Consider the following 17,525-nt stretch of genomic DNA (forward strand, 5'->3'; position numbering starts at 1 on the left):
CTGCATTCTAATGTTAAAAACATGTAGGTCCAAGGTTCTGAAACAGTGAAACATCTAAACTTCCCTCCAGTTTCTGAAATAGGCAACTTTGACTCGATTTGTAGAATGAAATTATTTTAGATCTTTAAAAAACTCAAGTCGTTATTGTAGTAACCCTAACTAACTAGAAGCTCCGAATATCCTCTAATCTTTTTATCAATTAAAATCGATTTTATCTATTAAAATAAAGTTAACTGCTTTTGATTAAATTGTCCTTCGCACGTTATAAAAATAAAAATGTCAAAAGGTATAACTGACATCTGTCATAACGATCGATCTGTCAAACCAGGGTACGGAAACTTCCATACTACGATCAAACTTGCTTCCAAACAGCGACTTCAGTCGATAAATTCCAATACTTTTTTTTTTTTTTTCTTCTTTATGGCTCTCGCGGATTGCGTTTAGCCACGACGGGGTTCTTGATTTTTGCGTTCAGTTTTGCCATAAGTTTTGCGGACATTGCGTTTAGACAGGGTGGGATTGGGTTAAAGTTAAAAGGTAGGGAAACGAATCAATTACGGAAGGAAACGGAACAAAGGATGGTTTTCATAGGATCAATTTAGGTGTGATATAAGTACAAAATAATAAAAATAAAATAATATTTACATAAGTACAATATACATTACTATTTACAATTTTATATTATTATGGGTAATAAATTCGGCTAGGATATTATAAACATCAATGTTATTGGTATATAATAGGCAAGTGATGGATGTAGGAAAAGGAATTTTAATGGCTAAAAGAGAACTAATAAAAGAGGAACGATCATATAGGCAACAGTAAAAAAATATGTGATTTAAGTCTCCGACGCCAGAACCACAAGTGCACGAATCATAATCAAGTACCTACATGAATTTTAGCCAAGTGTGCTGGAGTGCACACGTGACCAAGTCGCATTCTAGTTAAAATGGTAGTAACTGTTTTGGAAAGATTAATTTTAACAAACCATGGTTTACAAAGGATGGATGGTTGAATGAGCTTGTAATGTTTCCCCTTAGATTGGCTAGTGAACTCCCAATTCTCATCCCAGGCAGATTTGAGATAAGCTTTGGGAAGGGCTGCCGTTAAGTCATGGCAATAATTTGTGTACGGATGTATATCTCCACACTCAACCGCTTCATTGGCCAGCTTATCAGCTTTATCATTTCCTGGAATATTGGTATGACTAGGAATCCACGCAAAATTAATTAAATGACTGTTAAGACTACATTTGTGAAGTAATTTCCTGCATTCTGTAATAATAGGATAATTAGTATTGTTCTTAAATGGAAATTTATGTAATGCCTGCAAAGCACTTTTAGAGTCACAAAATATTACAGTTGTGTTTAATTTCATAAGGAGAGCATACTCTAAAGCCTTAAACAGTCCAAAACATTCTCCTGTAAAGACTGATGATTCTGGACGGAGTTTTATTTTCTGGACAATATGATATTGTTTATGGTATGCGCCAACGCCAACATGACCCGTTGGAGAGTGCTTAGATGCATCGCAATAGATATGATGCCAATCGCCCCAGTGTTCGTCTACGATCTGATTGAACTTAATGTTAGCATTGTAGTCATCCTTATGTATGTCTAGGTTGAAATGAATTGTCGGAGTAAGAATAAGGGATTCAAAATTTACAGAAAATATCGGAAGAAAGGAGGTTCTGTGGACTGGGGCTTGGATTGATATAAATTTACGAAAACTAATAATCACACAAGGAGGAGATTTACGTGACCAATAAGAGGAAGTATCAATTAAATCATTAAGTCTGTTGAGTTTGCTATATATAGGATGGTCAGCAAATTGAAGTACACGGAAAAGATACTTGTCACATAAATATTGGCGGCGTAATTTCAATGGGGGCTCAACACATTCAGCTTGCAAGGCATTGATTGGACTCGATTTCATAGCACCAGCTATAATCCTTAGCGCTTTAGATTGAATCGCATCCAATTTACTTAAACCAACTAAATTACAAGGCTCTAGATAGAAACTGCCATAGTCAAGTACACTTCTTATAATAGCATTGTATAAAAGTCTTAATGACGCTGGGTGAGCACCCCACCAGACTCCAGAAACACATCTTAAAATATTTAAAAGCTTTTCAGATTTTGCAGCAATGCTATAACAATGAGGAAGCAATACTTTTTAACTACCCTAAAACGCTTTAGATGTCGCTGCTCCTGTTTCCTTCATATTTTCATTTTTTTCTTAATTAAAATATATTTCAGAATATTGTTAATTACAATGTGAAAACTTTTTTTAAAATGAAACTAATTTGTTTTAATTTAAAACTGAACGGTGACATTTTTTGTTATAATTTACATAATAGAGTAGTAGAAATTACTATTTAACATATGGCAACTTTGTTTTTCCTCCAAAATGGCCGGTGTTGTTTTTGTTAGGTTGAATGCATTCTTGTTTTCTTAGCCATCGTTTATGAGTTCTGTGGCCCTATTAAAGTATTGAAGAGTCGAGTCAAATTCAAGTTCATTCCTTCGTACCTGCTGCTGTTCTGGTTCATCGGAGTTTTGTTCGTTCCTTCGTGAATCGCGAAGAAACTTTCTGTTATGTTCACAAGTGATCTGAGTTTTCTCAAAGTGCAAATGCTTTTTTAGTGTTGTTGAAAACTTTGCGAAAAGACGCTTTTGGTGTATAATATTATGTGTGTTCATAAATAAAGTAAAATTATTAAATTGAAAAGTTTTTGTTTATTTGCATTTCCATGTGCAATGTAGAATTTTTCCAAATCCATTGTTTTGAAAATAATACAATACGTACACCATAAAGATAAATACTTTCAAAATAATGGATTTGAAAAAATTCTACATTGTACATCAAAAAAACAATAATTCTTTGAAGGTTATGAGGGCCTATGTGTGCGTGAACTGTGTGTATGTGTGCGTGAACTGTGTGTATGTGTGCGTGGACTTTATGTATGTATGTGTGCGTGGACTATGTATGTATGTGAGCGTTACGTACGTAGGTTAAGTACAGGGAATTTAACACCAGGCTGTCAATTAGTAGGTTCAAAAATTTGACAGAGAGGGTTCTCTATTTCCTATGTATTACTTTTCTCTATGTGTCAAACAAACTGACGAAAATCGTGATGTTCAAAAGGAAATACGAAAGAAATTGGTGAAACTTCTCGATAGAATATTGAATTTTATATAAATTAAACGTGTTGAATTGACAAAACATTATTTACGTTTGTGACCGCTCGCTCAAACTGGGGATGTGATACACAAGTGCGTTAATGTTCGGGCCTAAGGCTAACACAATACATCGTCGTGACTGGATTCAATGAACAGTGCCTTTTTCTAAGAAACGAAGATGCAGCTTCTAACGATATTAATAACATTGCTCTTTACATACTCTCAAGCTAAGCATAATATGGAAACAGATCTAAATGGACTAGCCGAAAAAACGTATGGCGTAAAGATAAACAAATGTTGCGAAGAGGAACAAATAATGGTCGATATATCATGCAGGTTAGCTGAAACAGTCAACCAAAGTAAGTAGAAACGTGTGTAGTATTGAATAATACATATCCTTACACTCAAACATCAGCAATCAGTGTGCTGTATAGAATTACATTAGTATGTTTGACGTCATATGATATCATTCTTTGTTTCAGGTCTTTGGGAACCTAATTTTATGACTGAAGATGGTAAAAAAACTACCGTAGAAAATTACCAATTTGTGGTTGGATTACCTGATTGTGAAAACACGCAAATGAGAGCAATTTACTACATACCAAATTCCGAGGATGAGTAAGTTTGAAAAATAATGTGTTAAGCAAGCTTTTAATTTATTATCAAATATGTTTAAATTTATATTAATATTCTGTTTTAAAGGTTAAACATCCTATCCGATGGCCGGTTACACCACATAATTCACCACACTCATAGTATAGACACAATAAAAGAAGATCCACTGCTCAGCAACACTTTTGGTATAAATGAACCAATCACTATACCAGAGGTGAAGGAACCAACATCATACATTCACGAACAGAAGAAGTATTGTATGGACAAGGTAAAAATAAATTATTCTTGAATACTTAAGCAATGTATAAAAATTTATTTACAATGTTATAATTTTTTTTAGATATTCATGACGAAAACAAACGTAACTGGAGAGTATGCACTAGTGTGTGTACCCGATGTAAAAAACTGGAGAGATGTGAATTTTATTATGACGAAAATCTTAAACCCTCTGTTTCATGGTATTTCTATAATTTTATTCCTCATCGTGGCAATCATATACTTTGTGCTACCGACACTCAGGGATCTTGCGGGAAACATCATCACTACTATCAATGTATGTTTAATTGTTAGTCAAGCGGCTGACTTTGTGAGGATATTTACCGAATACAGCAATCATGTCAGCTTTATGGTGACTGGTAAGTGAATTTCAAAACAATGCTCCTTTTACTTTTGTATTGGTCTGTGTAACCTAAAATTGTTTTTTTTTTTTTCAGATATAATTTTGTATATCAGTTTGCTGGGTGCTTTCTTCTGGCTGAACAGTTTTGGGTTTTACATTTGGAAAACATTCAAGTAAGTTTCATTCAAGACTCCTTTGAGCTATCCATAAGTTAATTTATGTAATAAATATTTGAAAATATTGTAAATAAATATTATAAATGTGTTATGTAAATGTTACAGATCAAGAAATGTTTTTCTAAGAGTGACTGATGTGAGGAAATACTGTTATTATTCAAGCGTTGTTTGGTCTAGCGTAGTAATAATGGCAGCGATGGCAATCTGCGCACATTTCCTGTTGGACACCGGAACAAACCCTAACAGAAAAATGAGGACACAATTTTCATCGTCCATTATTGTGAATGATGTTGAACAGGAAACTATAGGTAAATAAATCCTTAAATGCTTTAACTGTAGCATAATCAGCATCACCAATCACCATAATCATGATTTTATGGATGACAGTACACCAAAGTAAACAGTCATATTTTGCAGCAAAATTGTATAATTTGATGTACTGGAAACAGAAGCAAGTGTGTAAAACATGCCTGTGATAATTTTGTATTGTATTCTTGAGCAGTATAAGTGTGTTATCTAAACAAATTAGCTTAACATGCTTTGTAATTAGTTCATATTGTCACTGATTACTAGGGTCACTGATGTTACATCGAGGATACATGCTAGTTGAGTTTAACTAGCTTTAATTACTGTGTCTAGTTTCAGTTAAATTAACGTTTTGAGATATATGGAACTGATAAATTACTATTTCTCTTTTTTAGGTTGGCTTGGGATTGCAATATTTTTCACGCCTGTTGCCTTCACGATTATATTCAATATTTTCTTTTATATAACCACACTGAAGGTTATAAAAAGGATAAATATTTATGGGCGAATACACCATAAGCTCAAAGGATGGTATGTATAATAATTTGCAGCACTTATTGCATTTTCTTGTTTCGAGAGTGTGTTAGAGAATGTTTATTATTTATTTTCAGTTTCGACTTGTTCCTTCAACTGTTTCTCATCATGACAACGACTTGGCTGTTCCTCCTGCTCTCTTGGCTTAACTTCGATGGACTGGTATATGCTTATATTATTGTGAATCTTTTGCAAGCCATACTTGTGTTCTACGTGTGCATAGTACGCCAGTCACACGTAACGTTCTTGTTACGGAAAAGCTGCTGCTATGCGGAGCCAATACCAACTAATGACTGGGGAGATGAAATGACCAGAATGAATGGTTTTAATTATAATTAGGGAATCTCGCCACAGATGCTGTAGCAATTCGTTCTGGTCTTTAAAAGCATAATTTTAAAAGAATTAAAATAATACTCTGATTGAAATCCCATCGGCTATGTCGAAATGAATTTAAACATAGAATTTATTCAGCTTTTATGCATTCTAAAGGTAAGAATTAACAATGGGACTGAATCTCTTGCTACCTACACCATGACATTCCGGTTCTGAATCACTGACAGTAGAGTAATTAATCACAAAGTATTGAGCACATTATATTTAAGATAATTGGTAGAATTACTGTGATTTTACCTAGAATTAATAACTGAGAAGTAAACTGTATCCTAAAAGTGTCTTCAAAAAAGAGAATTATTTATATTGGTGTTAAAAATTGACAATTTCCATTTTTAATGGATTATGGAGTATTTGAAAAACATAGTTAATAAGTATAAAAGAAACTCGAGTGCTCATAAGGATACTTAATTTTTATCGGATTTAAATATTTTAATTGGTTTAAACTAAGTGAATGTGAAAGGATAGATGTTTTTTGTGAATGGCGCATTTTGCAAACAAATCTAGAATATCTGATAGGCAAATAAAGACTAAAGAAATAGTAAGTAAGTAGAAAGTTTATGAATTTAAATAATTTAACGCAGTGAACGAATCTTAAACGCAGCTTTAGCACGTAAGTTAGCCATACGCACCGCCACAAATATTAATGTATTTAATGGTATTTTATTACTAAAGTGCGGTCGCCGAGCACGTAGAATTTCGTCCAATAACCTCAAGCTACCCATCCTTATCACTCGCGAGTAATCATATTGCTGTCGCGAATGAGCTACGGGCGGCCGCAGTGAGTATGCGAGCTCGACAGCAATATAATTACTATTAATTACGCGCGAGCAATAAGAATGGGTAGCTTGAGGTCATTGGACGAAATTCTACGTGCTCGGTGACCGGACTTTACTAGAAATATTTAGTACGTATATACATATACATATGTTGTAATATGTAACGAGCCTAAATATCCGTCCGTTTTGTATTCACAGCAGCTAAGTAGGGTTAGTGATTTAAGATTTTTAACTTAACAAATCAAGGAGCATTTAAATTTTTTATTACTTATTTCATTGACTACACAATTTGATTTATTTTATAATATTTACTAATATGTATACCATGACATAATTATGAGAATCTTTTATGTGAATGACGCATTTAATTTTGTATTTTTATTATTTAAATAAACCCATTTAAAATTAACCAAATTTTTTTTTTATTATAAAGCGTATCTTATAAAAACCCTGATAAAAATGCTTTATATTTCTATTGATATATTTTTTTCCACAAAAGTTCCATTTTGGGCTTTATCGAAATAGTAAAAATTCTAAAGCTGCGACTTTCTACTTCGGAACTTGATAAGGGTCTTGAACCACCCACAAAGATAAAACGGTAATGACCAAACGAATTCATTTATTAACTTCCAATGTTGAAGGACAATGTCCAAATTTCCGCTACCGGTTACGTTCTGATATGACCGTTAAAATACGATAGTACTCTTTAATACTATGCGTTACTGTTTGGAACAAATGTTTAATATCGCTTATATCTGGTTATTTAGATAATATGACTCATCCATGAGTACGATCGTATAGCATGCAAATGAGTGCTTACAAGTATTTTACATTTTTATGCTGCATATAAATGAGCATTGCCGCAAGTATTAAAGAACTACACATGTTAGCATTTCCTTTTTTTTTTCTCAAAATTGGCAATAAAATTGCAGAAGTAGTATTTGCTCGCAAATACTTAATTCGAAGTAGCAACACACCGGGCATTTGTTATAAAAGTTTAATTTAATTTAGTGATGCGGCGAGCGCGCCACAGTGGCGCCACTGCAGCGCTTCCTCATGCACATTTAATTTGAAGTGGTTCCAATAGACTTGTGACGTCACACATATCTGGATCCGCGCCTAGTGAGACCCCGACAAAACTAACTAAACTAAGGTGACTGACCTGTGAGAACAGCTGTCCCTCTGGGCGGCGGGCGAGCGAGGCTAACTGACTGCGCACCACAAGATGACAGTCGTCCATCACCGTGTTGAAGAACCGCCGCGTCGGCAGCAGCGCTTCCAAGTCGATCATCAGCTCCAGGAAGCGCTCGCAGTACCTACATAGATATTGGAAATTAGCATTAGGCACAGAATAGAGAGAGATGGATGGGGTTTAAAACCCGGTTTCCACAAAGGCGGAGCGGGGCGGAGAAGAGATGTGTCGGATGGACTCACTTTTGTATAAAATTAAAATTTGACAGCGGTGGCTGCGCGGAGCGGAGAGATGTGGAAATAATGAAATCTGATTGGTAAAACAAAACACGTCTCCGCTTCCGCCTTGGAGGAAACCGGGCCTAGGAGGCCTAGCGAATGAGGGCTATCGTTTTTACACTAAACAGTTGGCACCAGTGGCGAGTGACAGAACTTCATTCAATAGTGGCGTCGTCCTGGTAAGTGTATATGCTAATCCTTCTACCGCTTCAGTGCTCACCAGTTAGCCCCACTATCTTAGCCATCTTAGCTTAGCAATGACAGGACCTTACTCTACAGCGGCGTAAACTGGTGAGCGCAAAGAATTCTTCAGATTATAATAATGATGACGCGGAAACTAATAAGGGCAAGAAAACCGAAAGATGGAATGGCGCAAGACTAAGAGAGGATAAATATCGACATGAACTATTCTAAAAAAATATAGCAAACACGACACACACGAATTCCTTTATGGGTTTCCAACATCGCTAAAGCTTTTCCTTTTTATTTTAGTAGTGATCCAATTACCTCACAACATTGGGGTCCACGTCACCAGTCTGTGGGATGCTCTCCAGCACCCTCATGAACTTGATCATGAGTCGCTGCAGGTAGCGCCGCTCCCAGTTCAGTTTGTCCATCAACTCTGGCTTGTCTTTCTTCTGTATAGCGCGCCAGTATTTACGCCACTTCGGCACTATTTTGAACTCTTGATTTCGGCGACCTGAAATCAAATATGAAAAATAATTTTATTGTACTGTTGGATCGAAGCGAAACGAAACGCAAGACCTCGAGCAGTGCCTTCGCGCTCTTTCAAGATTCGATACTCGGAACTGACTGACTCTTTTTCTTAAGTTTATAGTACCAAATGGGGTCATGCACAAATTACGTCACACGTTAACAACGGCAACGGGAGGGAGGGGGTCGATAAAGTGTGACAAGGGCGTGGGAGGGGTATTAAATTTCGTGACTTCACATCACAGTTGCTTGGACTGCAAAACTGTACCGGGTACAGTGTACCCCTATGCTTCCGAATCAGTAAATAGAAGTCAAATGTTGTTAATAGCCTCCCAATAGGAGCGAACAAAGGTTGTTTCTTTCTCTTTCTTTAGTTTATGATACCAACCTTCCTGGAGGCTGATCCACATGCTGAGCGAGACCAGCCGCTTGACCTGGTCCCGGCAGAGCTGCACCTCCATGCTGCCGAAGCAGTGGTTGAGGAACAGCAGCAGCGCTGTCTGTTCACGCATATTGTTGCTGTTGTGGTCTTCCGCTACACTCGCTCGGAGGACTTGCTCGAAGAAGGCTGGGAAGTGATCTGGCTTTTTCAGGAACGCCTGGAAAATACAAAGAATGACTTTAGACTCTGAATTTATCTCATCATTATAATCATCATTTCAGCCATATGACGTCCACTGCTGAACATAGGCCTCCCCCAATGATTGATGATGATTTTCCTGAATTTATCTATTTATCTTTTTTTCATGTAAAATTCATTCTCTTGTTGTAGTTTTATTGCTCAAAAATGCCCAAAACCATTAATTATTAAGCCAGTAATATGTGAATGGAGATCATACAAGGCTAATGTAGTGTATGTAAAAAGTGAGGTTATGTTGATTGACAGATGTCATTCTTTTCCCCGCCTTTTTGTTACTTCTTCACTTGATGGCTACCAAGCCTACACATTAAACTTATTACCAAATAAGTGTGGTTTCAATCATAATAGTGGCGACGACTAGGAAAAATGGACCGCAAAGCTGTGAAATTCCGTGAATTCAATCCACAAACAGACAATTGGGACAATTACATTGATAGGTTGAACTTTTGTTTTGAGGCGAATGGCATCCTCATGGACCAAATTAAACGAGCAAAGAAGAACGGTCATATGTGACCCAGGCCCGACAGAAACGAGACATACCTCAGTTTTTTTGTCATGTCTTAATTAGTTAAATTATATATTTTTTATATTCGAAATCTATGTATAACATCAAATTATTACCCTTTGTTTTTGTTCAGGCGTCATACAAAAACTAATACTAAATGACTATTTATCACCAAAATTGGTAAATGTATGTACCTAAATAGCTGCTATGGAATGTATCAAGGTGACCTGGAGATACAGCCGGATTATACAGGGTGGAAACGAGAAGTTACAAAATCCAAAAATTCAATGTTACCAGTTTCCATAATCTGTAACCTATTATTGGTACCATTTGAAAGAGCTCGTGAAGCACTTTCAGAATCAGTAACTAGTTTTTCGATATCTTGTATAGTTTAGAAATAATCGAGTGAGATCACTTATCGTTCCATATGTATAACCACCCTGTATAATCCGGCTGTATCTCCAGGTCACCTAGATACATTCCATAGCAACTGTAATAGACATTTAGGTACATACATTTACCAATTTTGGTGATAAATAGGCATTTTGTATTAGTTTTTGTATAACGCCTGAACAAAAACAAAGGGTAATATTTTGGTGTTATACATAGATTTCGAATATAAAAAATGTATAATTTAACTAATTAAGACGTGACAAAAAAACTGAGGTATGTCTCGTTTCTGTCGGGTCTGGGTTTTTTTTTGTATGGGGCGTGACCGTTCTTCTTTCTTTACAATATGTGGTGCGCAAGTATTTGAGACTGTGTTAGCTCTGATTACTCCAAAAAAGTGCAGTGAAGTGACTTATGAAGACATAGTGCAAATTCTAACCAAACATTATAGTCCTAAACCAAACGAAATATCGACATCGTTTAAGTTCTACAATCGCAATCAAAAATCTGGTGAATCGGCATCCGATTTCATAGCGCAATTGAGGACAATTAGTGTTGGATGTAAATTTACAGACTTGGAACGTATGTTACGTGATCGACTGGTGTGCGGCATGAACAACAAACAGTTACAATATGAATTGTTAAAGCGCGATACGTTAACCTACAAGGACGTAGTGGATGCAATGTTGACATCTGAAAGTGCGGGAAGGGATGTGCGTATAATCCAAGGGGATGCAGCGTCCGGCCCGCCGCCGGCGGAACCAATGGACATCAACGCCGTACAACAGCGGGCACCTGGCCCCGCCACAACTTCCAACGTGCGACTTTGCTACCGGTGTGGGGATCGCCATGCAGGAACGTGTCGATTCATAAATGCGATATGTCGATACTGCAAGAAAAAAGGACATATTGAGAAGGCATGCATTAGCAAAAAGAAGAGTTTGAAACCAGATATACACTTCACTGAAAAGGAAGAGGAGGAACAACTCAACGGGATCTATGTGATGAAGGGTGATGATCGGGTACCACCTTATGAAGTACAAGTACAAATAGACAAAGTTACAACAAGAATGCAAGTGGATACTGGTGCCAGTTTCTCACTCATCAATGAGAGGACTTGGCAGGCAGTGTGCTCTCGTCAACCCATGGCATTGCAGCCCACTTCACTCAGGCTACGCACATGGACTGAAGCACCTGTCATATTATTGGGCCGTATCTCACTACCAGTTACATACAAAAATCGAACACGACAACTTACTGTAATTGTTGCTAAAGGTGATGGACCAAACCTTTTAGGAAGAAACTGGTTAGAGCCATTGGAAATTTCTCTGAAAATTAACTTCATTTCCAATAATCAAAGCTCTTATCTGGAAAAGATACTGACTAAACACAATGAAGTATTTAAAGAAGGGCTTGGTACTTACCGTGGGAAACCTGTCACAGTCCATTTGAAGCCAGAAGCGAGACCAAAATTTCTCAAAGCAAGACCAGTGCCATTTGCAATCAAAGACCGAGTGGAGAAAGAAATTGATAGACTTGTAGAAGAAGGAGTGTTGCGGTCAGAATCATACTCTGATTGGGCAACACCAGTGGTACCAATTGTAAAGAAAAATGGTGAAATCCGACTCTGCGGCGATTATCGTAGTACAGTGAACTTGGCTACTGAGCCAGACACATATCCAATGCCGACAGTAGCTGGTGCTAAATATTTCACGACCCTTGACCTGGACAGAGCGTACACGCAAGTGATCGTAGATAATGACACAGCTAAACTACTTACCTTGAATACTTGCAAGGGTTTATTCTCGGTGCATCGATTGGCATTTGGTGTGAAAGCTTGTCCAGGTATATTCCAACGCTTGATGACATCATTGTTGGGAGGAATCGCAGGCGTGGCTGTACTAATTGACGACATAATAATTGGTGGTACAACAATTGAAGAGATGTTCAATCGGTTAGATGCAGTGCTCGAACGCATAAAGAATGCAGGACTTCGTTTGAACAAAAGCAAATGCAAATTTGCACAAACACGTGTTGAATTCCTGGGATTCATCATAGATGCAGAAGGTATACACCCGGCAAGAAGCAAAGTGGAATGCATTTGGAACACACCCGCACCTCAGAATGTCCAGCAACTTCAAGCATTTCTGGGTCTGTACAACTTCTATGAGAGGTTCATTCCTCAGAAAGCAACATTGTTGGAACCACTACACAGACTTTTGGACAAATCATCACCATGGAAATGGACAGAAATAGAACAATCAGCATTTGAAGCAGCCAAACATCTGTTGACATGTGACTTGACATTAGTACATTATGATTTACAAAAGCCCTTAGTACTTACATGTGATAGTTCAGAATATGGCATTGGTGCAGTATTATCACATATTATGGAAGATGGACAAGAACGTCCAATTGCTATGGGATCCAGAACTCTTCATACTCATGAAAGAAGATATTCCCAGTTAGACAAAGAGGCTGCAGCAATAAATTTCGGTATTTACAAATTTCATCATTATTTAACGGGAAGACACTTTACAATTATAACAGACCACAAACCATTGTTGGGTATTTTTAGCCCCAATAAACCATTGCCTGCCATGCTGTCACCTCGGCTTATGAGAATTGCTTTGGTTTTAACATCTCATAGTTATGAAATTATTTACAAACCAGGAGTACAGATAGGAAATGCTGATGGACTGAGCAGATGGCCACAACCAGTGCAGAGTCAGGCGGAGGAGGTGCCTCGAGAGATATTACTGTTGGCAGAAACACCAGAAGAGTTTCCATTTGATGCACAGAAATTGGCAATTGAGACGCGAAAAGATAAGACCTTGGCAAAAGTGATGCATTATCTAAGTGTAGGATGGCCAAATAAATGCATTGACAACGAAATCCGACCCTTTTGGGTGTATAGATCTGAACTATCACAATCACAAGACTGTATATTATTGGGCTGTAGAGTGGTAGTACCACCACAATTGCAGGGGCACATTTTAGAAGCCTTACACAAAACGCACAGTGGTATCGTACAGACAAAAGCACTTGCTCGCAGCTATGTGTGGTGGCCCCAGATGAATAATGACATAGAGCACATGGTACAGGGTTGTGTTCGGTGCCTAGAAAACAGAAACATGCCAGCTAAAACAAATCAGAGATGGATAACACCTACCCGGCCATGGTCTAGAATACATGTAGATTTTGCTGGACCATTTCAAAATAAGTATTTTCTGATTGTTGTTGATGCCTACTCTAGATGGCCAGAGGTATTCATTGTTAATAATATGACCTCTGAAACAGTTATCAAGCACCTGCTCATGTTATTCTGTGCTCATGGGTTATGTGAAACAATAGTCTCAGACAATGGTACATCATTTGTGTCGCAAGAAACGCGAAATTTTTTAAAAGCCAACAACATCCGACAAGTAACAACTGCACCATACCACCCGGCCACAAACGGATTGGCGGAACGTATGGTCCAAACCGTAAAAAATAAGTTGCGTAAATTGGAGGAAAATACACCGTGGGACTTAAAAATGGCCAATATGTTGTTAAGTCTTCGAGTCACACCATGTACAGCAACCAATAAAAGTCCAGCAGAATTGTTACTGAAAAGGAAATTACGTACACTTTTGGACACCGTGCAACCTGACAACATAAGCAGAGCACAAACTGAAAACCAAATTGCACGGAATCAAGGTCTAGTTAACCGGAAAACAGAGATTGGTGACAAAGTCATGTATAGAAACTATTCTACTGGCCCTAAGTGGCTGCCTGGGAATGTTGTCAGTGTGAATGGCCCAGTCAGTTACGATATCAAAACAAAAGATGGTAATATTGTCAATAGACATATGGATCAGCTGTTAAAAACCAAAGATCAGGGACAAAATATAGAAGAGTTGCCAGATGAAGCAAATAATGAAAGCAACCAGACAGAAATTGACGATCAAATAGAAGAGAGAGGAGAGGAGGAAGAGATAATAGAGATACCTAACACAGATCAGTGGTTAGAAATGTTAGGCATCCCTGACACCGCTGTAACAACATTCTGTGGTGGTAAAATTAAACATAAACTTAGGAATCATAATGATACTCCTTATACAAGACCTGTTAATTGTATTTCTGAACCATTGTATATTAATTAATTAATGCTAGTATGCAACAATTTATTATTTGTCGATAAATAATATAATATGTTTGTTTATTTGGTTAAATGCAATGATATTAAAGAACTATAGATATGTTACGTTCATAGAAATTACGATTTGAATCCGTGCCGAGCTATTCCAAATTGCACACATTGACAAATGTAACTGATAAGTGAAACAAAAGATACGAAATAGCACGCAAATGAAAGAGATAGCTATAGTTTTAACGATTCTGCACTAACTAATCTATGTCCGCAGCGCACGCATCCTTATCGCTCTAACATCAAAACAAGATCGCTTTCTCTTTCTTAACTTGAACATGGCGCATGGCGTCTTGATTGTTTGCATAAATAATTGAAAATATAAATACTAAATAATTTTGCATAATCACATGTGGTAAGAGATCCCTTGTATTTTGTTTACTTTAGAGTCTTAATTGGTACACTTTCGAAACACACACGATGGCATTTTTTATTTATTTTGGTAAGAACAGGAACTTACGGTGTGGTACGCACGCGATTGCGCACGACGCAGGCCACACGAAGACTAAACACAAGACGTCCCAATTGGGACGTATTTGAGTATTCACAGCGCGAGCGCTTATAACATATCTGCTTTTGTTTTTATATAATATCATTGGTTAAATGATAATTGTCTTGGTTTGGACATTATATTTCTATTACTAGATTACAGTAGTAAACATTGTTTTGCCTGTCCAGTCTATTTGGGATTGTGACTTAACTTTTAAATAGTTTAAAACTGTTATTTAATATAGCATTTTGTATTTACTTAGGGGGAAGGTATGTAGTGTATGTAAAAAGTGAGGTTATGTTGATTGACAGATGTCATTCTTTTCCCCGCCTTTTTGTTACTTCTTCACTTGATGGCTACCAAGCCTACACATTAAACTTATTACCAAATAAGTGTGGTTTCAATCATAATAGCTAAGTTAAGATGGACCAGCGTCTACGCGCGTATATTTTTACGCGCATAGGCCGGATTTAGAATCTGACCGCGCTGATCATCGGTGAACGATATGGTGGTCAACCTAGGTCAACGAGATTCTAAAACCAACCATATTACGTAGACCAAACATTTCACTTCTGCAAGGATCTATTAAATGCTGACTTATTACCTGCCAAGCTGGAACCCTTTCCCGGAACTTCTCGTTGATCATCACGATGATGGACATCATGTGCGCGTGCGACGCCTTCCCGGCTTCATAGTGCGGCCACAGGTAGTTCTCCAGGTATTGGGAGAACTCCAGCATCATGACCCGACGTACTGCAAATCTGGAATAAGTAGTTTGAGTTTTAATTATTTGAAGTTCTAAAAAATTCCTAACAAAAATTTAAGTAATTTAATCAAAACAAATGTTTAAAAACACCTACTTTTATATTGAGAATATTTATAACTTACACACAAGTACAAATAAAAAATCACCTTATTTTTCATTTTTATAAATTATCTACTTTCTATAAAAAATATAATTAAATGAAACCCAATTTTTTGGACTTCATGTTTTCACACACTTAATAATAAACTTTTATCAAACTAATGCCCTAAACTGCAAAATGCCACTGGCAATTTTCAAAATTAAAAACAAAATAGGTCAATGCCCCCAATCTCAGAGGCCGTTGACCTTCTTCACTTGTTTGCATCAGTTAGGCTCAGACTTTTGAGAGTGAGAGTGCAATTTTGGAATTCTGCAAGTGAACCAGAACTTACCCTGACCCCAGGATCTCTGCATGGTATATTGACTCCACAATAGCAGCATCATAAGGTAAATGGCTTTCCTTAGTTTGTGGGGACCAGTATTGGGAAGCGAGCTGTGAACAGTAAGGCCATGATGGTTAATTCAATGAGGAATGTTACATAGATTTCGGTTGTAGGAGTCCATTAATAAACACCAGTAGGCTTCCAATTTTAGTAGCTATATTTAAGCCAACATGATATTAAACTTATTTATTGTTATTTATTCACTATAACAACAGTAATGAGTTTCTGTAGATAATAATGTACTTAGTAACATTTGCAATTTTACTACTTTTCACCATAATAAAATAGGTAAAAGTAAAGTAAATGTAACTAAAATTTCATATTTATCGATATAATTTGATACAATAAGATTTTAGTAATAAATAAAAGATGATCACGATACTTGTAGAGTATAAAATTATATTCTATGGAGAACAATTCTATTTGTATGAATAAGGGCAGCCTTTTGAACTTTTCTTACTCGTGTCTGTAATGATAGTCTGATTTAATGTAGAGCTTTATTATTATTTTGAATAAAAAGAGCTGGTTTTCCTGATGATAAATGATAATAAGAAATAAGATACATCAGATATGTTCTCTTAATTGAATCGTTCATGCTTCTACAAGCAACATGTGAAGTTCACATTGTGAAAATGTTACAGTGTTCATTAAATTACATGTAAAAATATAGATTGTAATATTTTAGCCAAGATTATTTTTATACACGTTAGTTTGTATGACCCAAAGCGTAATTTATTTAGAAAACCGACCACATTTAATGCATCTTTGTGTTGTTTTATTCCGAAAACCTATAGGTTCAGCATTCGTTTGTTTACAATTTTTATGAGACAAACCGGGACTTCTGAAACCTTTTATTATAATTATATTATGTTAAACAACAATATGCATTTATTTTGAATGGGAATTAGACGCTTAACTTGGATTTTACTTACAAAATGTTATGAAATGTAAAGCTAACCTCAACAAAGACTTACTTGAGTTATTCTATCAGCATTTATTTGTGAGAGGGTCGGTAACGGGATTTTAGGTTTATCTGCGGGTTGCGATGTATCGACTTTCATCTTTAGATCTTGGCTATCCTTATTTTTATAAAAGTTATTGAATAAAAACAAGCAGTGCGGCAATCAAGAGAAATGAACACACAAACAATGTCACTGTCAGTGTCAAACGGTTGTGACGTTTGGTTTTTCGTTCTGAAATTTAACAACCAACATTCGTGTAATTTTACGTTCATGCTTTAGACTTGCTGTAAAGAGGGCGCGCCATTTTGATAAATTG

The 17,525-nt window shown here is 36.6% G+C and overlaps 2 protein-coding genes across 2 annotated transcripts in view; one reads left to right on the forward strand and one right to left on the reverse strand.

Moving 5' to 3' along the window:
* LOC135080871 (RNA helicase aquarius) overlaps window positions 1–17,391 on the reverse strand; it is a 57,405-nt gene extending 40,014 nt beyond the window's left edge. Inside the window, exons 1-6 of the mRNA XM_063975599.1 lie at window positions 17,222–17,391; window positions 16,197–16,297; window positions 15,604–15,760; window positions 9,174–9,384; window positions 8,579–8,771; window positions 7,764–7,917 (exon numbers count right to left, since the gene is read on the reverse strand). Of these exons, the coding sequence (XP_063831669.1) occupies window positions 7,764–7,917; window positions 8,579–8,771; window positions 9,174–9,384; window positions 15,604–15,760; window positions 16,197–16,297; window positions 17,222–17,308 (903 nt within the window). The 5' untranslated portion in view covers window positions 17,309–17,391. The remainder of the gene's footprint in view (window positions 1–7,763; window positions 7,918–8,578; window positions 8,772–9,173; window positions 9,385–15,603; window positions 15,761–16,196; window positions 16,298–17,221) is intronic.
* Window positions 3,111–6,990, forward strand: LOC135080622 (probable G-protein coupled receptor Mth-like 5). The gene is made up of 8 exons (XM_063975307.1): window positions 3,111–3,541; window positions 3,665–3,800; window positions 3,885–4,065; window positions 4,138–4,432; window positions 4,511–4,589; window positions 4,698–4,900; window positions 5,294–5,429; window positions 5,510–6,990. The coding sequence occupies exons 1-8, from the start codon at window positions 3,361–3,363 to the stop codon at window positions 5,769–5,771; spliced, it is 1,473 nt and encodes a 490-aa protein (XP_063831377.1). The 5' UTR covers window positions 3,111–3,360; the 3' UTR covers window positions 5,772–6,990.
* Window positions 17,392–17,525: the final 134 nt, after the last annotated feature.

The sequence above is a fragment of the Ostrinia nubilalis genome, chromosome 18 (assembly GCF_963855985.1).
Source record: "Ostrinia nubilalis chromosome 18, ilOstNubi1.1, whole genome shotgun sequence".
Lineage (NCBI taxonomy): Eukaryota > Metazoa > Arthropoda > Insecta > Lepidoptera > Crambidae > Ostrinia > Ostrinia nubilalis.